Below are 27815 nucleotides of genomic sequence, written 5' to 3' on the forward strand. Positions count from 1 at the left end.
AGGTCTTGAACAGAACAGGAGTTGCCACAGAGTAACAGTCGGTGAGGAAAAGGCCTGTTAATTCTCGTTTTCTGGCTGGTTTGTTTTCTAGATGTTGTCTTTTAACCGTAGTTTTTTAAAAATTTTAAAAACCTTTGCAGGGTCTTAATCTGTAAGTGAGTCTTGAGCTTTATGTGCTGTCAACACGTCACCTTTATAATAGTGTTTGTTGTTCTTTAAGCAAAACTAAATAAGCGTGTTAGCTCAGTTGGTTTAATCCGAGCACATTTTGGAAGATATCATGTTCAAACTAAAAATGTGGAGTTTGTTTTCTTACTTTCCTTCCAGCTTCCCCCCACAGTCCAAAAATAAACATTGTCGGTCAATTAGAAACTCTTGTGCCAAGGTGTGGTTATGATTGTCTGTGTGTGGCTCTGAGATGGATTTGAGACCCGCCCAGAATGAATTCCGCCTTTGCCCAACAGTGGTTGGAATAGGCTCCAGCAACCCTGTGACCCTGAAAGAGGTCGATCCCCTCATGCCCGACTTCATTTACGATTAATTAAAAAATATCCTTCAGTGTTTTTTCCCTTCAAGGTGGTTTTAAATTGGATTAAATTATACTTTACGAATCATCAACATATGGCATGAAGGGATTTAGGGATTAAGGTAGAGGATACATGTTATTTATTGTGAGGACATGCTGATGAAAATTTAAGTCCTAAAAATCTTGTTTCTTGAAACATTTCCCCCTCGTCTAAGTAGCTTCATCAGCACGTGTCAGATCTGTAAAGACAAAAACCTTGAACTTTTAGAAATATTCTGAGTCCAAGTGAAGTTAAATCCTAAAACTCAAAAAGTATCTGTCAGTAAACTGGACGGCGGCAAAGCTCCATCCACGCAAAAGAAGAGTTTCTTGGGTTTGTGTCGCCATCTAGCGGTGGAAATGAAGTAAAGGGGTCAACAATAACGATGACAATAATAAAGTTTTGTGAATTAAACCATTTATTTGGATATTTTTGCACGAAAACAAAGCATTGATTTAAAAATAATCTGACAGTTTTTGTGTTGTTTACATTTTTTTCAGCCTAAATGATTCAGTTTACCACGTGCCCTTGAATACAAATAAGCATTATTTTTAAACTGGATGGTTGAATAATTTATTGAATGGTCAAAATGGGAATAAACCCTAATCCGATTATGCTGCAGAGGTCACTGGAGTTAGAAGAGACCCGTTGAAGGTCGACATGTCCCCACAGAGAGATCTTTCATTCTCTTCATTCACTAGAATTTACGGATTTGACCAAAAGGATTTGGATTTTTATTTTTAATCCTGCGATTGTAAAGTCCCGTGTCTCTGTCTCAGACGTGACCGTCGCTCGGTGACGGGATGCTGGCCCGGGCAGCCAATAAGCGGCTTGTCCTTCACTCCTCTCAGCCAATCTTCTGCGGGCTGTCAGCCTGAGAGCGCAGTCAACGTGTTTGCTCCCGCATCCTTGGATGCGTCCAGCCTGCGGAGCGCGCGCCTCTCTCTGCTGCTCCGGTGATGATGGAGAACAACCGCTGCTTTGCCAACCGCTTCTCCGACTACAAGGGCGCGCTGCTCCCGGGCCAGAGCGCCGAGATCATCGTTCCCGCGGTCGTGGCCACCGTGGAGAAGATCCTGAAGAAGGTGCCCGTGGATGTCAGCGACTGTGACGGGGGGCTGTACGACGGTCCGGCGGGGGTGGCTTACATGCTGTACCACGTCAGCGAGTGCCCGCTGTTCTCCGAGCACCGGGAGGTCTACCTGAAGACGGCCAAGCAGATCATCGACGTGTCTGTCAGGTACGTGGACGCGGAGCCGGACAAGAACATGCGCGCCGCCTTCCTGCTGGGCGGAGCGGGCGTTTACGCAGCGGCCACCATGATCTACAAAGCCATGGGCTTGGCGGATTTCGTCCGACCGCTCACCAAGTTTCGCAACCTGTGGGAGGTGTGCGCGCCCATCCACTTCCTGGAGTGTGGCTCGGATGAGCTGTTCGTGGGGCGGGCGGGGTACCTGTGCGCCGCCCTGGTTCTCAAGCAGAAGCTGGGCATAGAGGTGAGTCTTGGCACCAGCGTGACGCACTCCAAAATGATCCACGCAAAAGCGCGCAGACTTAGAGCAGCCAGCAGCGTTAAAAAGATCAGATGGAAGGGTTTAAAACTAAAATATCCCAAACAGCATTTCAGAATTAACAGAAAAACAAACCAGAGTCACTTATAATTCATTTATACATTAAGATCTGCAGAGAAATGACTGTAAATAAACACCAAACGTTCAGGTCTTATCCTAAAAAACATCAATATATACACATTTTAGCCATAGTGAGGTCATATTTCTGATGATCACACTCCCACTTGGAATATGTGGGTCAGATAGACAAAAAATATTGTCATGCTAGAGTCCCCAAGGTGCTGATTGTATTTTTGGATGGTTTTCTAATGATCCATATCTGACAAATTGTTGAATAAAATTGACTTTTTAGTAGGGGTGTTACGATTAATTGACATAATCAATTAACTTATTTACTACAATCCAACCAGATCGATCTGTTTGAGGCAAGACATTAATTAAATTGACCTAAACCATTATAAAGTCGCTTCAAAAGTCATGTGACCATCCAGTGTGTTAGAATGTTCCCTTTGGATTCTTTGGATGTGGAAAAACAATAGTGGGCTGAACTTTAGGAAACTAACATGTGAACGGATTTGACATGAACTCTTGTTTACTTGTTTGTTTGGACACATATTTCATTTACACTTGATGAACTTGTAGCAAATGAGGAATCTGGAAAACTTCACCTGCACTGTTCAGTATGTTTCTCTCTGAGACACCGTAGATGATGTTTATGGAAAATGTGCCTTCTGCTTTCAAAACTTCAGATCACTGTCAGTCAGATACTTGAAGATGATTTATACTTTAAAATGATTCCTAACAAACTTTTGATCAAGATATTTCACGATTAGCTAAGATTTTTTTTGACCATTTTTATGCGTTTGATAGTTATTTTTTTACACTTTGATACATTTTCTAAAATTAATATTTTACATGTATAAATATTTTACATTTTCATAAGTAAAAAGTTACTTTTAAATGACAATAGTCAAAAAAAACGTTGTAGGTTTTTCTTTAAAAATAGGTTTTAATTGTTATTTTGACACTTAAGTAAAAAATAAAATTTGAGCTCTAAGTAAAAAAGTAATATTTGGACCCCAAACCCCCCCCCCCCCCCCCCCCCATTGCTATTTAGGCCCCCCTAGTGGTCTTTCTTGGAACCGCTGATATTTAATCTCAGTTTGAGCTCCTTGTTTATTAGTATGTTATCTTACTTTACTTAGACTAAAATGTACTCTTTAATTTCTTGCAGATTCTGAGCAAAGATCAGATTAAATCCATTTGCCAGGCGATCATTGAGTCAGGAAAACAATACGCCAGGAGGAAAAGGAAGCCCTTCCCCCTCATGTATTCATACTACGGAACAGAGTACCTGGGTAAGGATAAAAACGTCATTTCTACAGACTGTTTTCTTGACGCTGTGTGTCCTGGATGTAAAAGTTGTCGGTTGAAGTGTGCGTTATCGAGCTGACAGTCAGAGCTGGTGTGTTGATGTGTGCATAGCTAACTGTCCTTTTCTTGATCACATCAGACAAGGAGAATCATCAGGGTGGGAGATCCTCAAAAACTTTACAGACCAACGCAGAGCTCATAGTAAGCATGGTCTGGATGACCACCTCTGCATGGAAATACCTCAGTTAGTGATCAGGGACTGAAACAAAAACAGCAGCAAACCTTCTTGGCTGTTTGACGAAGACGTCTAAACATTCCTGCATGTGTCACAGTTTGTTCTGAAAAATCTGATGTGCTCAACACCAACCCGCCTCAGATGGGAAAATGTGGGTTTGAGGGCAGATGGATGGCTGGAGCCCCGTGGGTTTGATTCCAGTCAGTGACCGTCATTGTGTCCTTGAGTAAGACACTCCCCTCCACATTATAAATAGTCACTAATAAAGGACCTGTACTTTTATAAAGCGCTTTCCTGACTTCTTACAGTCACAGTCCCATTCCCACACTAATGCTGGACACTGGTGCCAAGCAGCAGGAGCAATGTGGGGTTCAGTACCTTTCCCAACTTTGACTTCTGAGTGGGCAAGGTGGGAATTGAACCAGTGATCTTCCATTTATATTGTTAATTAATACTAAAAAAAACTGCAAATTGCTTTGGATAAAAGCAAAAAAAAAAAAAAAAACAAAGTGGTTGAGATTCTAAAAGTCAATGAAAACATTTAATTTTCCATGACATAAAATTCATGTCTGTGTGAGAAAATGTTTGTAGAGGCAGTATGGAGGGAAGGGAGTTATGGATAGCGGCTAGCATGGTTAACCCTTGTTCTATCTTAGATGACCCCACCCTTGCATTGACGTGTTCTCCCTACCCTGACAAAGGTGGATAAAGGTGGAAAGATTTCATGTAATCCATGGACACCAGTGAAGATCACTAATCATTGAAGAAAAAAGGTTCAGAGCACTGTCTAGTGGGTCTAGATGACCCCACTCCCAATGTTAAAGTGCCTAGGATAGCACAAGGGACCCCTGCATGTCTGATGAAGTATCTGAACTGAAACAACATTTTTTAACTGACTGTAATAGGCAGATAATGCATAGAAATGATAAAAAGTTCAACTTTAACACAACTAGCTTCTGACCAAGTTTCAGTGACAAAGTTTAGTCTCCAAAACACTAAAATTAGCAACAAAAGTGATCACATTTGTTTTTGCTTGATTATTGAACGTTCCTTAAAGGCCCACTCCGATCATCTTTTGATCTATTCTAAGTGTTTCCAGCATTTTTTTCAATGATCATTTTGCCCATTTTAGCCAAAATCAAAAACCCTGTGTTGTATTCTAGGTTAGTAGAATAGTATTAGTATTGTATTGTATTAGTAGTTTGCCTCTGAGTTGTAGGCCGGACTGTTGGTGCGGAGCAACCCCGCCCCTCAAAAACACTGTTTTCAACGGAGTGGGTCTTTATTATTAGTTTTTTTTCTGTTGGAAAGTCAGTCCTTGTGCCCTTTTTTGGACACATTTATAATAAAGCTCTGTTCCCACAATTAGCATCGATCTGCAAGCTCTTTTCCCAAACCTGCTTATCAGCCCCAAACAAAACCAAAAAGCTTGCGCTTGTTCTTTGTGAATGTTACTACTTTCTAGCTTTGCCTGTATACCTTGCATGCCCCCCCCCCTGTATGCCTTGTTTGGGTGGGTGCGTGTTTGCTCGCCCCGTCTCCTTTCAGGCGCAGCCCACGGCCTTTCGTCAGTGCTGCAGATGCTGCTGAGTTACCGGGACATGCTCAGCGGTGCGGACAGGGACCTGGTGTGGCAGAGCGTGGACTTCCTCATGAATCAGGAGCAGAACTGCAACTGGCCCGCCGAGCTGGGGACCATGATCGAGAGGGAGAACGAGCTGGTGCACTGGTGCCACGGAGCCCCGGGTACCTGCCCCATCACGGTGCATGATCGTGTTTGCCTGCGGCTCCATGGAAATAACGTCCTCCATCCCTCTTGCACAGGTGTCGCGTATCTTTTTGCAAAAGCTTATCTGATCAACAAGAAACCTCAGTATCTGGACACATGTATCCGCAGCGGCGAGCTGGTGTGGCAGAAAGGCCTGCTGAAGAAGGGGCCTGGGATTTGTCACGGGATTGCAGGCAGCGCTTACGTCTTCCTCCTACTTTATCGGCTCACTGGAAACTCCAAATACATTTACAGAGCTCAGAGGCAAGAAAGTCTGTGCACTACTCATTTACTGTATATGAGGACTGGACTGAGTGACCCCATCTCGCGCTCCAAACAGGAAGTACCAGCTGGTTCCAAGAAGCTAACATCCTGTAGACCTCTATTGAGAAATAAACAGCTATTAGTCAGTCATCCTACTGGTTTTTGCTCTGCTACCGTTTTTTAACATGTGCTTGCTAATCTTAATTTTTTATTTTTTTTCTATTTTTCTCTGCAGTGAAAGTCAGCTGACCCCCACATCGAACACTCTGACATTTGATTGACAGATTCTCCCAAGCCTGCTTTCAAGCGGCAGAGAGGTTGACTTCCAACAAGCTCACGACTGATTGGTTGCCAACATTGACATTGACTCGGACCGATCATTACTGACTACGTCTGGCTCCAACATGACCATTTTGAAACAAAAACACGACTGAATTGACTTCATTTTGTTGGAACAGGAAGCAAGTCATTTTCTATGGCTGAAGTCTCACTCAGTCCAGTTCTCATTTACGGTCACTGGTTCTACTCTCCTACATCAACTTTTATGTCATTTTATTTGCATATTACGTAAAATTAGAACTACTTTTTAACTATAATAATTATGTTAGTCAGACGCTTTTTATTTTGAAGGTGGAATTTATGTGTCCAACTGGGGATAAAGAAAAAGGAGCAAAAATTTAAGTTTAAAAAAAAGTACTATCCATCCATCCGTTCATTCATCCATCCATCCATCCGTTCATCCATCCATCCATCCGTTCATCCATCCAGCCGTTCATCCATTCATTCATCCATCCGTTCATCCATCCATTCATCCATCCGTTCATCCATCCGTTCATCCATCCGTTCATCCATCCATCCATCCATTCATCCATCCATCCATCCATTCATCCATCCATCCATCCATCATCCATCCGTTCATCCATTCATCCATCCATCCATCCATTCATCCATCCATCCATCCATCATCCATCCGTTCATCCATCCATCCATCCATCCATCCGTTCATCCATCCGTTCATCCATCCATCCATCCATCCATTCATCCATCCATTCATCCATCCATTCATCCATCCGTTCATCCATCCGTTCATCCATCCATCCATCCATTCATCCATCCATTCATCCATCCGTTCATCCATCCATCCATCCATCCGTTCATCCATCCGTTCATCCATCCATCCCTTCATCCATCCATTCATCCATCCGTTCATCCATCCATCCATCCATCCATCCATCCGTTCATCCATCCATTCATCCATCCGTTCATCCATCCATCCATCCATTCATCCATCCATTCATCCATCCGTTCATCCATCCATCCATCCATCCGTTCATCCATCCGTTCATCCATCCATCCGTTCATCCATCCATTCATCCATCTGTTCATCCATCCATCCACCGGAGACACAGCGGCCATTCGTCTCGTTTTCAAAAATGCATGTTTAGCCCATGGTGTTCACACTGGACCAGCAGGGGGGGCCTTCTTCTTCTTTTTCTACTGTTTAATAGCGCATGTTCACCTCCTATAGTTGGAAGAGGCTTGGTGCAAAATCGGCTGTCACGTCCGTGAATTAGAAAGGACGCCATCCATATGTCATTATTAAACCAGAGTCCCCGATTGGTTCAACCTGGCAGAGTCAAAGGTCAAAACACAGCTATTTTCATTCAGAAAATTTTATGAAGTGAAACTAATTCTCCAACCAAACTGTTCTGTTGCAAAAAAAAGTATAATAACAACACCTATAGAGATCCTCTGATTCAGATCCATAGCTGCTGGGTTGAATTCCTGCTCCATTCATTCAGGTTTCTGTCTTCTTTGTTGTCTCCATACAGGTTTGCAGAGTTCATTTTCACAGAGGAGTTCAAGGCGGGCTCGCGTTCCCTCACCAGCATCTACAGCCTGTTTGAAGGCCTGTCAGGAACTGTCTGCTTCCTCGTCGACCTCCTGCAACCAGACCAGTCAGAGTTTCCTCTGTTCAGCGTCTTTGTGTGACACCCGTCCTCTGTGCTGAGCGTGCGCCCATCACGGTGGACATCTTTGCATTGTAAAAACAACATCTTTCACACAGCAGAGGGACGGGTTCTGTTTAGAGGCTGCAGTCGCTGTACCTTAACCGTCATTTTTGTGTGTGTAAACGTGAGGTTTTCAAGCTTTGCTAGAAGCTTTGTAATTATTAGTCGCTCATTCCAAATAAAGAAAAGACCAAGAACTGAGGCAGAAGCTGAATTGAGTTATTGGATCATAAATGGGTCTTTCCAGAATTGGAGGACATTTTGGCTTCAAAATTCATAAAAAACAAATCTTGACTTTTCTGATTTTTTGCGACATATTCATCAAAAGCAGGAAATAAATATCAAAGGCTTGATAAGATCAGCTAACAGATCAATTATACAATTTTTATGACATGATATATTTGGTGTTTGCAAAATTACCATCTGTGAAAACTAGAAGAGAGGAAAGCCGTTTGCTCGAACCATCCTTTTGTGAAACTGTTTGATAGTGTCAAGTCCAGAGCAGATCATGTAATGCTAAAAAAAAAAGGTTAACAAGGTTGTGTGCATGTTGTGGGACTGACAATAATTCTTTTTTTAAATATTTTGTTTAAAGCATAGCCACAAGAGACGCCTATGAAAAAACTACCAAACATGAACTTTAAATTTCATTTGAACTGTTCTATTTAAGACTTAACTTGGACATTAGGGGGGTTGAACAGGGAAAAAGTGGCATCTCAGGGGGTAATCCAGACTGTTTTGGCCTTTTTAAAACTATTTTTAAGCCTTTTTCTGTCTTAGCTTTTGCAGATTTGGTCTCAAAACAATACATATTCATTAGGAACTACAAATTTTTGTATTTTGTATATTTTAAATATAAGTAGGGCGTAAAATATCCTCTAATTCTAGAATGACCCGAATGTACTTGGAGTTCCCTTTACTCCAAAGGGAAATCCTCATTTGAAGGGAAGGTTGTGGAGTTCTAAAATCAATGCAAACATGAACTGACGTTGATTGTTTTTATTTAATTCAATGTAAAACTACTGACTTCCTGCTAAAAAAAAAGCGATCCCACTGCAACCTTGATACTTAAAGTACAAAAACTTTGAAAAGTTGAAGTTGCAGCTTCATCGCCTTGCTTGTTGCTCTCAGGTTCCACATGTGCACTATTGACAGTAGAGTAAATGTAGTTACACCTGCTTTGCACAACATACCAGCTCAGTCATCCCAGCTGAGTCTTTTAGACACACTAACTTTAGTTGATTTTGTTCTCGACCTATCAAGCAATTTTATCAACTAAAAACCTGGTATTTGTGGAACTTTTGATGTTTTTTCATCTCGCTTTCTTCTTGCCGTACCAGCATCCTTTTGATCTTATGTCACACCGTGTGCCAGCTGTTTTTCTATGTGTCCAGCTCTGTTAGATGCTATAAAAATAGTCAATTTTACAGCAGGAAACATTTTAATCGGTGTGACAAGATGGAGAACACAGCAGAAATCTGAGTCATATTGCAAAAACCGCTTTATTCAGTTAAGTCATTGATGTTGGTTTGACGTACATATAAAATGTGGCCTTAAAAATGTTCAACTAACACTTGTATTTGATCACATCTCAGAGTGGAAAGGATGATAAAAAATGCTTGTGAACAGCAGCAAACCAACGCAGTTTCCTGATGCTATCTGTGCCTGTGGCTGCACATTTAGAAGCTGTTTGTGTAACATTTGCTGTTTTCTTTTTCTTTTTTTGGCATTTGTTATCCTAGCTGTAAAAAAAAGGTGAGACCAAGCCATGATTGTAAAAATAAAGTGTCTAACTGTATGAAATAATAAACAGAACATACAAGAGAAAGGTTTTATTCGTTCTTCTAAACCCATTTGTTCCCTTTCCCATTCATGGGCGAAGGCAGGGACACCCTGGACAGGTCACCAGTGTGTCGCAGGGCCAGAGTCACACACTCACTCACACCTAGGGACAATTTAGATTAACCAGTGAACCTATGGAGCATGTTTTTGCCATCTGGCATGTTGGTGCAGAGACAATAATCTCCTCCCTGAACGTGGAGAAGACGAAGGAGATGTCCCTCCAACGTCTCACCGGTGAGAGGATCACCGGTGCCCCCCTCCCCTCCCTCCAGGACATCTACAGCACCCGTCTCACCCGGATCCATCCATCCCACAGCTCCTTCATTCTGCTGCCATCCGGGAGGAGACTGTGTTGTCTTCAGGGCAGGACCAGCAGATTCAGAGACAGTTTTCTCCACCCCCTCCCCTCTTGTACTATTCCCCCCCTGTTCTGCTGAACTCTGACACGCACTCGTCATTCTACCTCATCAGCACTGAACTGCACCTTCCACCAGTCCCCTGGTGCTGAAAAAATTGAAGAACTATTCTACAATCACTTCATTTTTTCTTTTTTTTACAGTCACATTATTTTTCTCTTTTTGTAGTCATTTGATTTTCTCTTTCGTAGTCACCTTGTTTTTTTTTCCGTCTTCTTGTATTTTCTTTAGTAAAATTTGAAGTTAGATTCCCTGTTTAGACTGGAGCTTGAGAGAAACAGAATTTTTAATTTCTATGTATGTAAAAAAATGCAACACATTTAATTTTTTTTTTTACTTTGACCTTTGGACGGTGGGAGGAAGCCGGAGTCTTCGGAGAAAACCCATGCATGCCCGGGGAGAAGATGCAAACTCCACAGAGAAAGGACCCCCATTGGTATTCTGGTTCAGGTCCCCAGGCCTGGTTCAGAAGGCCCCCTGGTTGGGGACCAACCAGGGGGCCTTCTTGCTGTGAGGCAACAACCACTGCGCCACCATGCGGAGAAATTGTTTATTGTAAATTATTTATTGTACTTATTGTATTCTAAAGTTCCACTTCGATCATCTTTTGTAAGATCGTTCCCATTGGTCTTTTAACCCTTGTGCTATCCTATAGGGTCAACATGACCCGATCCTTACATTCACGTGTTATTCCTACCATGTCAAAGGTGGATAAAGGTGAAGAGGATGTCTTGTAATCCATGGACACCGGTAAAGATCACAAATCATTGAAGAAAAAAGGTTCAGAGCACTGTCTTGTGGGGTCTAGATGACCCAACTCCAAATGCAAAAGTGCCTAGGATAGCACAAGGGTTAAATTAGGATTCTAGCCAAAAAAGAACATCTGTGTTTTCTAGGACTTAGTTTCTGCAGAGCAGGAGCTCATTAGAAATTTACCACTGAGGATTGACTCCTCCTTCATTTCTCTTTGTCATTGAGCGAGGTTTACATGCTTTCCCGCTAGCTTACAGCCCCTCACAACCCCAAACTAATTAGTGGTTTAGCAAAAAAAGGTGAACAACATCGGAGCTGTCCAGCCGTGCAGTTTAGATCCAGATTCCAGCTCAGACCAGGAAACCAAAGATGTTCATGGATCTATTTGTCTGACAGTGGATGGATCAGAATAGGGTGGAGCCGAGAGATTGTGGCTTGTCGATTATAGGTCTTTTCTTTGCACGCCGTTAGTACCCTTTGAGCCTGGTTCCAGTGCCACAGCCGGAGTATAGTTTCTGACCATGTCTATCGTAGCTCTGTTTTTATTTTTTAATCCTGGAAACCCAAGGGGATACACTATGCCCCTCTTTAAAATTTGCACTTGATTTTTTTTTTACATTTAATTTTTTGATTTAATTTTTCTTTTACTGCTGTTAATTGCTGTTATACCTAAAAAAAAACAAATAAAAACTTATAAACACATTTACAGAACATATAGGCCTAGACAAATGCATCCAAAACACAGCGATGACCATCAAAGTTTTACACATAAACACATAAAGATTAACAGCAAAGTGCACATTTAAATAAGAAATGGTAAACAAAGAATATGTTTAAAAATAATGTTATAAACAAAAGAAAAAATATTCATCATAAAGGGAAGTAGAACTGTGGTGTGCTTTGGGAGTATAAATATTTTAAGAGCTTTAAACTTAAAATTGAGAAATAAATGTAAAATAAATAGGAGTGATCTTTCTTGAAAGTTATAAATTCGCAGTATTTTCCATTTTTGTATTATAAAAACTAAAATAAGTATAGTAAATTAAATTAATTCCATAGTTACTGTCCCAACTGGTTCCAGATCTGGAAATAAATACCCAATTCACAAAAACTGAAGGACAAATTCAAGTGATTAGTTGCAAAAACGACATTTATTATCAATATTTGATATAAAGTTTGGCTATGCACATGTTTGTTAGGTAAAATCATGTATGCAAAATGTATTAGTAATGCAAAATTTATCTAGGAAAAAAAACACCACTCATTTGATTTGATTTGATTTGAAATGGTTTATTTCAAGCAATCAAATAGGAATAATACACAAAAACGTTACAATCATCAGTTATACATTCATACAATGACGAATTAAACTTAGGATAATTAGACATATTAATAAATATTGCTTGTAAGGGAGTGGAAGGAAGCGAACTTATATAATCCCACCCCGTTTTACAGTAAACATTTTATTACATGATTTATCATTATCCGGTTCATAACTTTTATCAGACAGAATTAAGGATCCTGAAGTATCAATAAAGCACATGACAAAGATGAATTACCTAAATTATGTAATAACCTTTTAGAAATTTTCTTAGCAAAATTCGATCAAGTATCAAAAGTTAAAATATGTGCAAAATTATGTTACATTAGGAAAAAAGTCAATTTTTCAATTTTTGGAGCAAGTGAAGTAATATCATTAGAAAATGGATTTAACCATTTTCAATAATTAATTAATCATTTATTTATTCATGCCAATTAACATTAAGGATATTTTTCCAGAAAATTAGACCTCCAGGTATGATTTCTCTTTCTTCACACATTATGTTTATTATTACTGCATTTAAAAAAAAACCCAAGATATTATATTTATTTATTATCAAATGAGGGTTCATTTGAATTGCAACTTGCTGGATCCCTTTTGTTCCGCCAGCCCCACCCCCTCCCCCAAAAAAGTGCTGCACTAATTTGATCATGACAATCATCTGCAGAGCCCCCTGCAGGATCTCCCAGGAATCACACCTGCCTTTGCCCACCTCCTGCCTGCCTCCGCTTCAACAGAAGCTGTGCGGCATCCGGATGCCGAAGCGCAGCGCCGTCACGTCCAGCTGGACGCCTGACAGACGGCTCCCTGCTCCCGGTATGGCCGCGCGCGCCCGCAGCGAAGCCGCGCCGCCCGGACGGATGGCGGAGTGAGTGAGAATGCGCTTCCCCAGCTCCATCTTTGTGTCGGTGTCTCTGTTCACGGCCGAGACCACGGCAGCGCTGTACCTCAGTTCCACATACAGCTCCGCCGGGGACCGGATCTGGCAGGGGCTCACGCTGCTCTTCACGCTCCTGGCGTCGGTGCTCGTGCAACTCACGCTCACCTTCATCCACCGAGACCTGAGCAGGGACCGCCCGCTGGTGCTGCTGCTGCACATCCTGCAGCTCGGTCCAGTCGTCAGGTTGGTGTGGCTTCATTCTCAGTCCTGCGTGGGTCTGTCAGTGCGCAGGGACACAGGGGTGTGCGCCCACGCGCGTGCCAACCCCGCTTGAGTTTGTGTGTCTACGTGCGTGCGCGTGTGTGTTTGTATGTGTGTGTGTCCCTCTTATCAAGCACATGATGATGTTGTATTCATCCCCTCCCTCTGCGCGCGCTCTGATGTCTGTGGCATTCAAACGGGAAGTGCAGAGCTGATCAATCAATCATCGATATGTCCCATCACAGCTTCTCATCGGGGGTTGCGGTTTACGCACAGCGCCCAAGGCCGCTGGATCGCTTTAGTCTCTGTTAAACGGCACGGTTCTGCTCCTAACGCAGTCCCGCGCGGTCCAACAGAACCCCCTGTGAGTCTAAGCTGCAGGAACGCGAGCTGCGCGCGCGCGCGCACATCACTGCTCCAAAAGAACCAGACAACGGGATATTTTTCTGAGTGCATTAAAAATAACCCCTCATCTTCAGGATTTACAGGCACACCTGCAACTTTCAGATCGTCTGAAACATTTGTTTTACGGAGGAGCTTTAGGAGCTTAGAAACAAAAAACAAAGGGCCAAAATGAATTCCTTTTACAACAAAAAATCAGTATTCTGAGATTAAAGTCAGATAATTGGGGGGAAAAAACCTGTTCATAACTTTTTTCCAAAGTAAAAGAAGCGAATCTATAGATATAACAAGCAGTAGCAGCTTGATAAAGTTTTTAATTAGTGGATTAATGGAGGAGCTTATTTAGTTGACCACAGACTGACAGAATTACACCACTCAGAAGGACTTAGTGATATTGTGTAAAACTCAGTGGATGTCGTTATGCTGTTTGTTTCACTAGACAGATTTTTGGTATATGGAGACTATTGTACTGGGGGGGATGTATGCACCTCATCTTTACGGTGGCCCTGAAGTGCAAACCATTCAACACATTTTTAAGACCACAATGACAACAAAAAAGCAGTATTAGACACCAGTTAGTTAATTTTTTTATTTTAGTTTTCCGTAGGAGCCCCTAAAGGGCCATTAAAGAAGAAAAAAAACTAACTGGTGCGCACCAGTTAGTTTTTTTTTTTACTTAAAAGTTTTGTTTTTACTTTAAAAAACTTTTTTTTTTAACTTCAATTTCTTTTTCTCCTATGGCCCTTTAGGGGCTCCGTAGTATTACATTTCAGAAACCAAAACTTAAAAAAACAATAATGAAAAAAGATTTCAGAAAACAAAATTAATTTCCAGTAAAAAAAATGGAATATTAAATATTTTTGTATCGAGTGATTTGTTGAATGGTTTGCACTTCAGGGCCACCGTACATTTTTCACATGATTGACTCACTAGTGAGTCTTACTGTTGGGGGGCAAAATCCCCCAAATTTTCCCCCCAAAAAACAACATTTTCCAACATTCTGTGGGTGTAAAAAGCTGATTTTGCCAGGAAATCCTTCCAAGTTGATCATTCAAAGAGCCACGAACACATGATGTCGCCTACCGGAGGAGCAGCACCGTCTGGTCATGGCGCGCCTTCAGGTTGGCAGTAGGCAGGCAGACGTTGCAGGTGTGTCTCAGCAGACTTGAGTGGTGGCCCGCAAGTGGCAAACCACAACCATGACCTGAACCTCAGGAGCAGAAACCGGTTTGCAAATGTACCGTCTGGGCAGGCATCATCATTTTTAGGAGAATAAATACCAAGCAAATGAAAATTGTGTTTCTTCTTATTCATTGTAATTAATATCAAAGGGAACTTTGACACGTTGCATTAAAATTCAGACCAAATAGGAAAATCAAATAACAATATCCCTAACTTATTTTGAGTGGTGTAAATATAGAAGAGACATTGGTTTTTATAAATAAAACATGAAGTTTCACTTTCTCATCCAAAGGGAAGCGAAACACACACTTAATGCTGCTACTGAAACCTGTGGGGTTTTTTTTGTTGTTGTTGCGATATTTGTGCACATTTTCAGGTTTTATGTTCATTAACTGATACTTTTAACCAATTTACAGCTTAAGTTAAAGTTGAATTCATATTAAAGATGGAATTTATTTTCTGTCTGTGCTTTGCAAAGCTGGAGTGTCACATGTCAGACACTGTCCAATGTAAATGATTGCATTTGCAAGTCATTTAAATGATCGCTGTGTTTCTGTGCCCTCCGAAGCATTTTGAAGATGGGATCTTTCCTGTAGGACGCAGATGTTTTTTGTTGCTTTTCCGTCGCTCTGACCCGAGTCTTGTTCGTCTTCTGACTCCTCGTAGAACAGCTCCAGGAATAGCACAGGCCGCTGCAGGCGGCTTATCTCTGACAACAGGAGCAGAGAGGGGAACGACGCTGAGCATCTTCCCCTTATCCGCCTGAAGCAACACTTATAAACAAAACAGATATAGACCACAGACAGACAGACAGGCAGGCAGGCAGACAGACAGACAGACAGACAGACAGACAGACCAAGGCTGTTTCTGTCAAAGCGCTGTTTCAGTTCTTCATATTGAGCTTTGAGCCGAACAAAAAACCCGCTCTCCTTTTCTTTAAGCTCTGTGGTAGATTGGGAGGATCTTTGCCTTTAAGGTGCATTAACCTTTAGACAGACACACTTACTTGTTCGGGGCTTTACGTTATATTTTCCTCTGTAAAATAATTTGGAATTAGTTCAGTTTAATAGAAAACTGTCATGGTTTGTGTTTCTTTGTATTGGCTTTTGCTTTCCGTTTTGTTTCTGTCATGTTTGAGTTCTGTTTCCTGTTTTATTTTGAAAGTTTCCTGCGTGTCATGTTTTTCAGTTTTACTTCCTTGGTTCCGATTTCTCCTGATCGTTGTCACCTGCGTCTTGTCAGTCCTTTCTGTATCTAAGTCTTGTGTCTGCCTTCCTCTTGGGCTGGTCCATTAACGTCTCTTCCCTCTTCCATGTTTTCATGTTTAGCTCACAGTAAATTTGGTTTTGTTTCCGCTTTTTGTTTAGTAATAAACCCCTTGCCCTGGAACTGTGTGCCTCCCGTCTCTGCATTCTGGGCCCTTCATGGTCACCAACCCTCCCTACCTGACAAAAACAGACGCCTGTGCAGCAGGTTCAGCTCACAGGAAACTATCATGTGCCACACAGGACAGCAGATTTGAATTGATATTCATTTACTTTCAAACTCAAAATAAAATATTTAGACATAACAAACAAACAAACGTACACATGTGAAACGAGGACGCGCTGTTCTTGAAAGCACTTTTAGCATCCGGTGTTTACTCTGGACTGTCGTTACCCAATACCAGCACATGTTCCTACAGTTGGAAGAGGCTTGATGCAAAGTGTTGAAGCAGTGCAAATCTCCTGAATCTTTCTCCAGGCTTTTCCTTTCACAGCACTATTCCGATATATGAAAGACTCGGTGTCATAGAATTCTGTCCTAGCAATTATTGATTTCTCCTCCACGATCAATTTTCAAATGGATGGCGCTTCCGTGAATGAAAAGGGACGCCATCCATATGTCACTACCAACTCCAAGTCCCTGGTTATGATTATGTTTCTATCTGCAGAAAAAATATTTGGAATATTCATATAGAAGATTAGAGGCTGCTTCAGTAGAGGAGGTTCAACAAAGATAAAGATCTGTGCAATTAGATGGTTTTGCAAGTTCAGATGAAACTATTCCCCCCTTTGTGGACTCTGCAAGCACATTTGCATAAAGATCCATTTAGAACTCTACCGTTCAGAAGGGAACATGAAGTCATTTGTTTGCTGTGGAGTTTTTCCCTTCTACAAAGAAGAACATACGGAACAGCCTAAAATAGAAATGGCTTTGTGGAATTACAGAGAAATTGCTGTTTTGCGCTGAATACCCAAGATTGATATTTTTTAAAAGCAAAGTACATATTTCTCCAACACTTTGCTTTTATTACATTAGCCTACACTGCTAGGCTACCTGCAGACTAACAGGGTTGGTCAGCAGACTTTTGTTAGCAATATTAAACAAACTAAACCTTCAATGGATCAGTGCTGGTATCTGGAGAATAATAAACTGCTGCTTGGTATATCATACCACCCTCAAATCAAAGGTAAACCTTTTGAACACCTCAACCCATCCGAGCTTCCATTCTGTCTGAGAAGCGAAACAGATTAACTTAGGTATTTCACAGAGGGGTACTGTGAAACGCCACTTAAAGGACGGAAGGCAATCGCGGCCAAATCCCATCTGAACACTGTAAACTTTGGAGATGACTTTCATACCACCTTTATTGGTATTTACAATTTAAACATCTCAAAGCCCAGAAGAAAAAGATGTAACATCAACGTGCAGAGATCAGAGGATCCCTGAAATGTTTATGTTTGTAGGCAGAGAATAAATTCTTTTATACCACGGTCCGGGTGAATACTCTATTCTGATTGGCTGCTGGGTGTGCATTAAAAAGTGATAAACCACGGTGTTACCACGCCAAAATAAGTAGTTCCGGTCACATAGCATAAATCTTCTGTATCACTTCGTTGGCTTCTCTAAAACAAACTTTAGCTTCATCATCTGGACAAAAACAAGCAGTAAAGTGATAATACACGCTTTGTCGGCCATTAAGCCTTACTGAAATGGTATGTTTTGTAACCCTTGTGCTATAGGCAACATTGGGAGTTGGGTCATCTAGACCCACTAGACAGTGTTCTGAACCTTTTTTCTTCAATGATTTGTGATCTTCACTGGTGTCCATGGATTACATGAAATCTTTCCACCTTTATCCACCTTTGTCATGGTAGGGAGAACACGTCAATGGAAGGGGGGGTCATAGGATGGCACAAGGGTTAAGCTAGAAGGTTCTTCAGAAGATCTACAGCAGAAAATCTGTGCATCCATGTGGAAAATTTGCTCCAGTTAATGTATTTTTATTGTCGTGTGTTGAGACCCATTAGATAAAAACGGTTATCGTCCATGAAGTAATCCCTGGCGTAATGAAATATTTTGGTACTTTCAGATGTGAGGGCCTTGAGATGAATTAATAAAAGGAGAATTTTATTCTTTGTTGATGAATTCCTTCACATCTGCTTTTTTAAGGAAGACTGTGGCCTTTAAACAGGGACTCCAGTGTATGAGATCTTAATGAGTCACACAGCAGCTGCAACTCCTCGCCGTCTCTCCTCCCCTGCTCCTTCAGGTGTCTGGAGGCGTTCTGCATCTATGGCAGCGTGGGCCGCATGGAGGAGCCGTACGCCAGCATCACCAGGAAGAAGCAGATGCCCAGCGAGGGTCAGTCTGAGGAAGTGGAGCGGCAAGTGGGGCAGGCAGAGGGCAAGCTGTTCACACATCGAGCGGCTTTTGCTCGCACCTCCGTCATTCAGGCATTCCTGGGGTCGGCCCCCCAGCTGACCCTGCAGCTCTACATCTGTGTCGTCCAAAGGGGCGTGTCCATCGGAAGAGGTGAGGGCTCTGCGATATGCTGATGCAGAAAGCAGAATATGATGTTTCTTTGGGTAGTTGGGTCAAAATAATCTTGAGGGAAACTCAGGAGTAGGTTTTAAACTGGGACAACCAGACGATGCTTTAATTGGGGCAAAAGCCCAATGATTAAAAAAAGCATCCTTTCGTATGCAGCCGTTGGGAATCCAATGAGGATCAGAGATTCGGGCTGGTGGGACCTTTACAGACTTTATTGATTGAGCCGGAACATTTCAATTGAAATTTAAACATTTTAGGCAGCAGATTTGTGAGCTGCACATCCCACGATGCAGATTTTGTCTTTTCCTCACTTCCTAAAACACTGAGATCTGGAGATGATGGAGACCAGTGGAGGTCTGACAACAGTTTCAAAAGTATTTTCAGGGAGTCACTTTGAGTTTATTCAGGCGTTGTGGCTGCGATGATGAGGGGATAGTACAATGTTGACATAGTATAGTTACTCACAACACTGAGGTTGACTGCAGCCTTTAAAGTCTCCCAGACCCAGTGGTCTTTTAATCATGATTGTGCTATTTTCAGACAAAATTCAAAAACCCGTGTCATCTTCTTGGACACAGTTTCTGCAGAGCGGCAGTTAGTTGTTCAATTGCTAGAATGGAGCGGAGCGGGAAGCTTGTGACCCGCCCAGTGTATTTTCCACATCACAAATACAATCTTTTTCAAACTGCATATTTTAACTGCTCTTGATGATTTGACAATGATTTGATTAAATAAATACTCAATAATATCATTATGATCTTAATTTTCTTATTTTTCTTTCTTTGTCCTCCATTATCTGAAAAATGCCACAAACGCATTTTAAAAACACCAAAAACACAATTTTTTTAATGGGTTGGGTCTTAAAAAAAAAGTGAATTGCATTGAAAGCTAGAGGTGTGGGCACATAACCCAAACCATCATACTACCACCACCAGCCTATGCCATTGGTTTAACGCAAGTAGAATTTCTCTTGTTTTGTTTAAACTTTTCAACTTTTCTGTGTAAATGGTGATGCTAAAATCAAGACAAGACAAAAATTTTTGATTTTGTTGAAACCTCATAGAAGTCGACGTTTTGAAAATACTTAGTGGACATTTCCCTCTTTTTCTGTAGAACCTAGAAATCGATAAATGCTTGAAATTCTTTGGGTATCGTATCAACTGATGATCAAGCAACCTTCAAAACTCTTTTAATTCTAATTTTTCCTCATTCTGATGCTCAGTTTGAACTCACCTTAACCACAACTGAATGCAGGAGTTTGCTGCCTTGTGATTGGCTGTATATACTGCTGATAGGAAGCTGCACCCAATCAAGTGTCTGTTAAGCAGCTAACATCAAAAACTAAAATGACATGGGTCATCGTGTGGACACACAGGTATTCTGGTTAGCATATATAACATGGAAACCGCACATGGACCACACAACCCACTTTGGATCATGTGTGTGTGGTTAGAGTTACAACCGACTTCCCCACTTACAGGTTTGAGCAGTTCTCAAGTTGGTAAAGCCTAGAAATCCACGGCAGTGAGTCGTAAAGATGTGAGAATGTTTATGATTGGAGTGTATTTTTGTGAATGTGCTTTTTTGAAGAGTTTGAAGGGCAGTCTTGGTGACATGTCCTATTTTATAAAGTTTTCCAAACACCTACTGTATCTCTAATCTAAAATAAACTAGTCTGTACGGGTTTCTCGTTTCTCTTTTTCTGTTCTTTGTTAAAATCCCACTCATCTTTTGATCTGTGTTCCCAGTGGTCTTTTAGTTTTCTTTATGCCATCTATGACATATTTTTGGCAGTAGCTAATTAGAAATTCCATTCGGACTTGTGGGGCGGAGTTTTGGCAGCCCCGTTACCCCGAAAGGGACAAACGGAAGAAGGTGAATGAATACACTTCTGGCCCAGAGCAACCCCGCCCCCCCTTCCCTTCCCGGTTACTCAGAAATGCAATTTTGAGCTTAATTTTCTGTATCTATGTCTTGCATCTTTAGAAAAAAGCCACAAGAACATGTTACAAACACCAAATACACCAATTTCCTCAATGTAGGTTTTTAAAGAATTCTTTCACTTGGCCATAAATGGATGTCTTAATCTTGGGATTATAGGTCTAATTTATGTTAATCTCTCTTTTATCCTTTTTTCTGTGTCAGGGACCCTGATGGTGATCTCCCTGCTGTCCATCGTGTATGGCGCCCTGCGCTGCAACATCCTGGCAATCAAAATAAAGTACGACGACTACGAGGTGGACGTGCGGCCCTTGTCTTACATCTGCATTTTCCTGTGGAGGAGCTTCGAGATCGCAACCCGGGTGGTGGTCCTGGTCCTGTTCAGCTCGGTTCTGCAGCTCTGGATCCTCCCGGTGGTTTTTGGCAACTTTCTCGTCTTCTTCTTCTACCCGTGGATCTTGTTTTGGCAGAGTCACTGCCCGTTCCCGGAGAACATAGAAAAAACCCTCACCAGGGTGGGAACCACCATCGTGCTTTGTCTTCTCACCTTCCTCTACGCTGGAATCAACATGTTCTGCTGGTCAGCCGTGCAGGTGAAGCTGAACGACCCAGACCTCATCAATAAGTCCCAGAACTGGTACCGCATGGCTGTTTACTACATGCTGCGCTTTGTGGAGAACGCCTCCTTGCTTCTGCTGTGGTACGTCTACAGAACGGACGTCTACGAGGTGGTCTGCGCCCCGCTGCTGGTTCTGCAGCTGCTGGTGGCCTACGCCACCGCCATCTTCTTCATGCTGGTCTTCTACCAGTTCTGCCACCCGTGTCGATGGCTCTTCTCCTCCAGCATGACCCAGGGCTTGTGGGATTGCTCGTCCCTCCTCTGCGTCACGTGCAGGTCTGCGGCGCCTCAGAGCCGGCCGATGGAGAAGGCCGTGCCGGAGCCATCCCCGCAGAAACACTCGGCCAGCGACCGAGTCAGTGGCAGCACAGATGACCTACCCGACGACACGTCCTACGACATGCTCAACGACACAACCTTTGACATTCCTAATGAGCCAGAAAACAACACCGGAGGCGGGGCCAATGGAGATCTAAGCCACAGTTTGGCCTGTAACGTTTAACCTTTAATATCTGAACTTTAGCTCCAGTCTTGACGTCCTTTCGTAACTCTTAAACTGTTTACACAATCAACATAACTCCAGCTGATTCTGAAAAAAAGCAGCTTTGCGACACTTTAGGTTAGTAAAGGTGCACGGCTGATGTAAAAAAACGCTTTCCTCTGCGACAGAATCAGCAGATTTGTGTGGATCGCGAAGAGTTAAGCTGTGTCGGTTATTTAGGTGTTGCCGGCGACATCTCCGGTGTTGAAAGGCTAAGGACCAGCTGACCTCACGTGCCATTCAGAAATCATCCACGCCTTCAAAGTGCCACGTGAATCCGCACACACCAAGCACACGGGAGTCCTTCAACGCATGGAGGAAGTGCTCGCCCATCATTGGTTAACCTCTCATGCTGCAGCCTCCAGTAATAAACCCATAAACTCCATATGCTGCATCATTAACCGCAAGGAGCGGTGCGCCTGAACTCCTCAAATGATTGTATATTTGGTGTCTCAGACGTTGTCTGATGGTTCAAAACCAGGGGGAATTACCCTCATCGCCAGTTTTATGGCTGAAAGCAATGTTGTTGTTTTTTTCTTTGTTTCAATCCTCGATAAGAGCTTTAAAAAATGAACAGATGCTGATGTCGCGCTTTTGCTCTTTTTTTCATCCACAAGAGGCAGAAGTCTGTTGGATCACTAGTCCCGGGAAGCACAGGCATGTCCCACAAAGCTCAAACGCTTTCTGCACGTTTATAACCATAAACAAATGAATGAAATGTCTTTTGGGTACAGATATGCCATGCCTCAGTGATGTGAAATGCTTAGCTAACGCTGCTCGCGTTATCAGCTTGAACCATTGACGGTATATGAGAACTGGACCGAGCGAGTGGGACGTCACCCGTAGAAAATGACTTACTAACAGTTCCAACTAAATGACGTTAATAAGCCGCCATTTTTCCACGGTATGGACGTTAGTAAGCAGCGATTGGTCCAAGTTGATCTGAGTCAATATTTCTATGGCAACCTCTCACCAATCAGGAGAGAGCTTGTTGGAAGTTCACACCCCTACCACTTGAAAGCGAGCTGGGAATCAAACGTTTTGAACATGTGATGTGACATCACGTCCTTTTACGGAGGCATCTGATTGGTCAGTTTATAACTTAACTAAAAATATAGCATTAACCCTTGTGCTATCCTGGGCACTTTAACATTGGGAGTGGGGTCATCTGGACCCTACAAGACAGTGCGCTGAACTTTTTTTCTTCAATGATTTGTGATCTTCACTGGTGTCCATGGATTACATGAAATCTTTCCACCTTTATCATGGTAGGGAGAACACGCAAATGTAAGGATCGGGTCATCTTGACCCCATAGGATAGCAAAAGGGTTAAAAAAAATTGGATAAGCAAGACCATGAGAAGAAAAAAAAAGCTAGCAGAGCAAGAATGGTTATTCTGAGTAACAGCTGTTGACTTCTCAAAAGAAGTCTGTGGGATTTTTGGAGCCAGCGGGTTCTTCCTGTATGGAACTCATGGGGGGGGGGCGGGGGTCTGTCCAGTTCTCCTATCATGTCAATGGATCAGACAAAGAAATGAATTGCTTGTAATTAACAAAAAGTGTATCTTTTAAACTGTTCATTTGCTTGAAAGAGACAATGTTTGCACCTTATTAGCAGCAGCCTTTTGTCAGATCACAGCACTGCCCTCTGCTCTTCCTACAGATGAGTAACACTTATTTTACATTAAATGAATGAACACAAACCTTCTGGTTTAAACTTGCACAGTGGTGTATTTATTGGCTTCTGCCGTCAGTCCAAAAACATGCATGTTGGGATGATAGAAAAATTATCTAAACATCAACAGAGGACATTGAGGAATGGATTTTCCTTCATGAAAAAGTGTTAAGAACTAAAAGTGTTTTATTTATATATATATTTCTTTACATGTTCAAAGTTTCTTGGTTTGTTTTCTTTATATTTTCTGGACAATCGACTGAACTGCAGGTTTGTCAGAATAAAAACAATTACCAACAGGATTGAATAAACTGATTTATTAAAGATTATAAATAAAAGACATTTAAAGGATTATTACACACAAAACAAATGTAAAACAACAGAAATAATGAAAGTATTTGAATAAAAATAACAATAATTTAAAGAAAAATTCTCTAAAAGACAGTTCAGTCCTACGTTCTTTCCTCTACATTTAAAGCTTTGATATCAGTACATTTATGATGACTGCACAAATAAACAACATGCAAACACCAGCTACTAAACAGTAAACAGGAAGTCCAGCTTAATGGATACGAGTGTTTTGTATTGTTGCAGGTATTGGGTCCTCAGATGTTTGCTGGCTGGCTGATTACAATTATCAGATCGCGTCTGTCACATTCCAGAGGTCAGTCATCAGAACCGAGACCCCAACCCAACTGTGGTCCATGAAAACAACTCTAACAGGTCGCTCTGGATGTTTTTCTCATGTGCGTGCGGAAAGCGGTGAAGTTCTGAGGTGGGCGGTGCCCTCACAGCGCCACGGCAAACACGCTGACAATGCAGTACATGGTGCGGTTCTCCCACCTGACGGTGCAGCTCCCTGAAAAGGACAGTCAGAGGTCAACCTGCTTCAAAAGTCCCAGGTCAGTGGTATCATGTTGCAGGATGTTGTTGGTGATGCAACACTTGCTATGATCCTGTGAACGTGTCACGGAAAGAAGGCGCAGCTTTTTACAGCACGCTGTGGTTCTTTTTTTTTTTTTTTGCTTCAAGTGAGGAGTCCTGATTATTCTCTTTGGCCCATAAAACACATATATTATTATGAAACCTGTGAGCAACACTAGCATCTTTAAAGGCTAAATGAAAGCCCCTTTCATCATATATGCCTGATTTTGGCACCTTTGTAATCCACCTCACCTGTATTCTTAATGCTAAGAACTTTTAGCAGTTTGGCTTGTTGCTACTCAAATGTGTGGAAGAATCCCTCAGGAGGGGAAGAAGAATGAGACTTTAGCTTTAGGCCTTAAAGAAGATGCAGTTTACGTTTAATTTCACCTCTTCAGATGAATCGACAGAACTGTTTCCTGGTTTAAGCAAAGAAACACTTCATTGACTTTGTAATGATTAAAAAGATATGAAAAACTCTGCATGATCATCTTTTGATCTGTTGTAAAAGTGGTCTTTCAATTACGATTATGCAGCTTTTAGCCAAAAAACTGCAGAGCGGCAGTCGTTGATTAGACAGTCACCTCTGAGCTGTGGGCGGGACGTGTTAAAAACACCAAAAACACTATTTTCATTGAAGTGGGTCTTTAACTAACACGACAGCCATGTGAGTGTTGCCTTAATAAACTAGCAATCACATGCACAAAAAGGTTTATGGGTCTGCTGCCTTTATTAATTAAAAAAAAAGAAGGTAAATTTCACATTTATGCACAGATTTCCAAGAGCTGAACATCTGGCTAGTTATCCTTCAAACCTTTAGCCAGCAGGCTATCAGGTGCTCTCATCACTCGTCTGCCCCTCCCTCCACCTGAAGCAAATCTCCCAAAGACACCAGATTCATTTAATCTGCAGCAAAGCCTGGAGATTCAAACCGGGTCTGCATTAAACCTTTTTTTTTGAATGAACACAACATTCAAACATGTCAAGTGACCTGGTGCTTATTAAAAGTGCACCATCCGTTTATATTTTTGACAACTGCTTTGTTCTTACACAGACAATTAAACACATGTTTGTGTTTCCGGAAATGTCCAATTACACCACCTCCCAGCTGTCCCCTACCATCAGTTGTGGTGTCCCAGTAGCAGGAGTTAGCTGTGTGGAGTCCGGCGCCGCTTTTCTGCATGATGGCGCAGTTTACTGCAACACAGAGCGCAAAGCACAGTTCAACATACGCGTTCAGCTGCAGGACATTAGCGGCAGCGGGTCACGCAACTCACTCACCGATGAATTTAAACGCCCGCCCCTGTTTGACCAGGTGAGTCAGCGAATTCTCCACTATGCCGGCCGTCCACTGGTTGACTTTACTGTGGTCGTAGTCGGCACCACCAATGACGCCCTCGATGCACTGAGACGGAGCAAAACAACAGCAAGCTGGAGAAAAAATACATACACGGATTGTTGTGTGTGATTGTCAACATACCTCTTTGACTAAAGCACTGTTCTCGTCAGTGTTGAAGAGGACCTGCAGGATTGATTGGAAAATAACATTAATAAATTGTTGAATTTGGTCAAACATGTGAGCAGAAATAATGATGGTAAACAGAGTGAAGGCTAATAAACATCCGGATAGAGTCATTCTGCTGACACACAACTTTCTGGAGGAAAATTAAGATACACAAATAACATAAGAGTTAGTATTATGTAGTTCTTGGTTTTTAATTCATGACAGATTTTACTCAGTTTTGGAAAATCTTTCTGAGAATAAGAACCTCTTTAGATTCTTAACTCAACTTTTTTTTATATATAAAAGCGCCTGAACACAACTGCACTTTAACAAACACTGTATTATTGAAGAAGCTATAAAAGACGTACCCAAAATATTAAAAAACAACAACATAAGAAATAAACAAAACAAAAAATTAAAGCAGTAGACTGTAAAAGACTGTAGAAATGGGATTTAACTATAATAGAAAAAAATGATGGTACATGTTTCTACTCTATACTAATATTGATTTGATTTTAAATGGTTTATTTCAATCAATCAAATAAGAATAATACACAACAACAATACAATCATCAGTTATCCATTCATACAATGACCTATCAAACTTAGGATAATTAGACATATTAATAAATATTGCTTGAAAGGGAGTAGAAGGAAGCGAATTTATTTAATCCCACCCCTGTTCTACCGTTACATTAGGAAAAATCATGACTCAATTTTTGGAGCAAGTGAAGTGATATCATTAGAAATCAATCAATTTAACCATTTTCAATAATTGATTAAGCTTTTTTTAAATTATATATATATATTTTTTATTTGTTTTTACATTTTTTTTTATTATAATAGAATAATAGTTTTTCAAAGAAATATGATTATTTTTACACCATTTAATTTTGTGTTTACAATTCTCTGTAAAAGAATTCCTTTATTGCTTCTTTATTATTGTTTTATGATATATTTAGTTTAATTACATTTTTAACATCATCTGTTTATTCTTTTTACACAAATTTTTATGTATGCTATTTTTAAGTACTTACTCAGTAAAAAAAAGTTACTTAAAAAGAAGCAATTATAAGTGATTATTGGAAATAATTCGAACAATAACTACATTAAAATATCTGCCTGTTGTGCTTTTCAAATACTTTGAAATTAAATGGTTTGAAAGGGGGTGTTAAGTAAATATTCAGTACACTCAAAATGTAATTAGTTTTTTTTCGTGTTAATAAAACGGCTACAAATCTTGAGATAAAAAAGAAGTTCCTCTTTTTTTGTCCCTTAGGAGCAAAATAGTGTTTGTGAAACCTCTTTATGATATCCATCACTATGTTTACACAAAGTTTAATTATTGCGTCCCAAATACTAAGCTCTCATATTAATTAACCATCTCGTGAGTTAAACAAATGTGTTTTTAAAGTAAACAATGTAAAAATAACGTGATTACATTTGGTATTCAGACCACACCCTGAATGGCAAATGCTAAGTTAACAGTAGCTAGCTTGATTAGTTAACGTCAAACAAAAGCAAAAACGCAATTTCGAAAGCTTACACCACAACGACAGATTTCGAATGACTTACATCATCTCCAGAGTTGTACTCCTCCATCGCAATTGACAAGGATAAACGCTCCTTTGTTTCCCTTTTGTCTCAACTGACTTTTGCAGGCAATATTCAGCTCTTCTTTCAATTGTTTATTTTTTTAAGAAGAACGGAAGTGACGTTTCACTCCAAGCCGGGTGTTTGAGTAATTTTATACTGCCTCCATGTGGTCATATTTAGACACTACAGGTTAAAGCGAGAGGGTTGTTGCTGCAGACCTGGGTATGAATAAAAAGATCCTGATATAGAAAACATCTAATCTAACCGACTTCTTAGCTTCTCACTAACATATTATTATTGCATTTTTTTCTTTCTTTGGAATTTTTCTGGGATGTTTTCTGTCATTAGGCAAA

General features: G+C 41.2%; 3 protein-coding genes across 3 annotated transcripts; 2 read left to right on the plus strand and 1 right to left on the minus strand.

The window, feature by feature from the left end:
• The first annotated feature begins 1017 nt into the window (after positions 1 to 1017).
• Positions 1018 to 9618, plus strand: LOC101155066 (lanC-like protein 3). The gene is made up of 5 exons (XM_023950708.2): positions 1018 to 2062; positions 3372 to 3495; positions 5295 to 5492; positions 5571 to 5778; positions 7611 to 9618. Exons 1-5 carry the CDS (start codon positions 1526 to 1528, stop codon positions 7768 to 7770), a joined length of 1227 nt encoding a protein of 408 aa, XP_023806476.1. The 5' UTR covers positions 1018 to 1525; the 3' UTR covers positions 7771 to 9618.
• Positions 9619 to 12801: 3183 nt separating this feature from the next.
• Positions 12802 to 23466, plus strand: xk (X-linked Kx blood group (McLeod syndrome)). Its single transcript, XM_004081513.5, has 3 exons — positions 12802 to 13245; positions 18383 to 18645; positions 20809 to 23466. The coding sequence occupies exons 1-3, from the start codon at positions 13001 to 13003 to the stop codon at positions 21723 to 21725; spliced, it is 1425 nt and encodes a 474-aa protein (XP_004081561.1). The 5' UTR covers positions 12802 to 13000; the 3' UTR covers positions 21726 to 23466.
• A 274-nt stretch (positions 23467 to 23740) lies between these two features.
• On the minus strand, positions 23741 to 27595 carry dynlt3 (dynein light chain Tctex-type 3). The gene is made up of 5 exons (XM_023950852.2): positions 27442 to 27595; positions 25843 to 25884; positions 25644 to 25767; positions 25482 to 25559; positions 23741 to 24297 (listed from the first exon to the last, which is right to left on the minus strand). Exons 1-5 carry the CDS (start codon positions 27466 to 27468, stop codon positions 24227 to 24229), a joined length of 342 nt encoding a protein of 113 aa, XP_023806620.1. The 5' UTR covers positions 27469 to 27595; the 3' UTR covers positions 23741 to 24226.
• Between the last annotated feature and the right edge of the window lie 220 nt (positions 27596 to 27815).

This window comes from Oryzias latipes, chromosome 21, assembly GCF_053564925.1.
Source record: "Oryzias latipes strain Hd-rR chromosome 21, Olatipes_Hd-rR_3.1".
NCBI lineage: Eukaryota > Metazoa > Chordata > Actinopteri > Beloniformes > Adrianichthyidae > Oryzias > Oryzias latipes.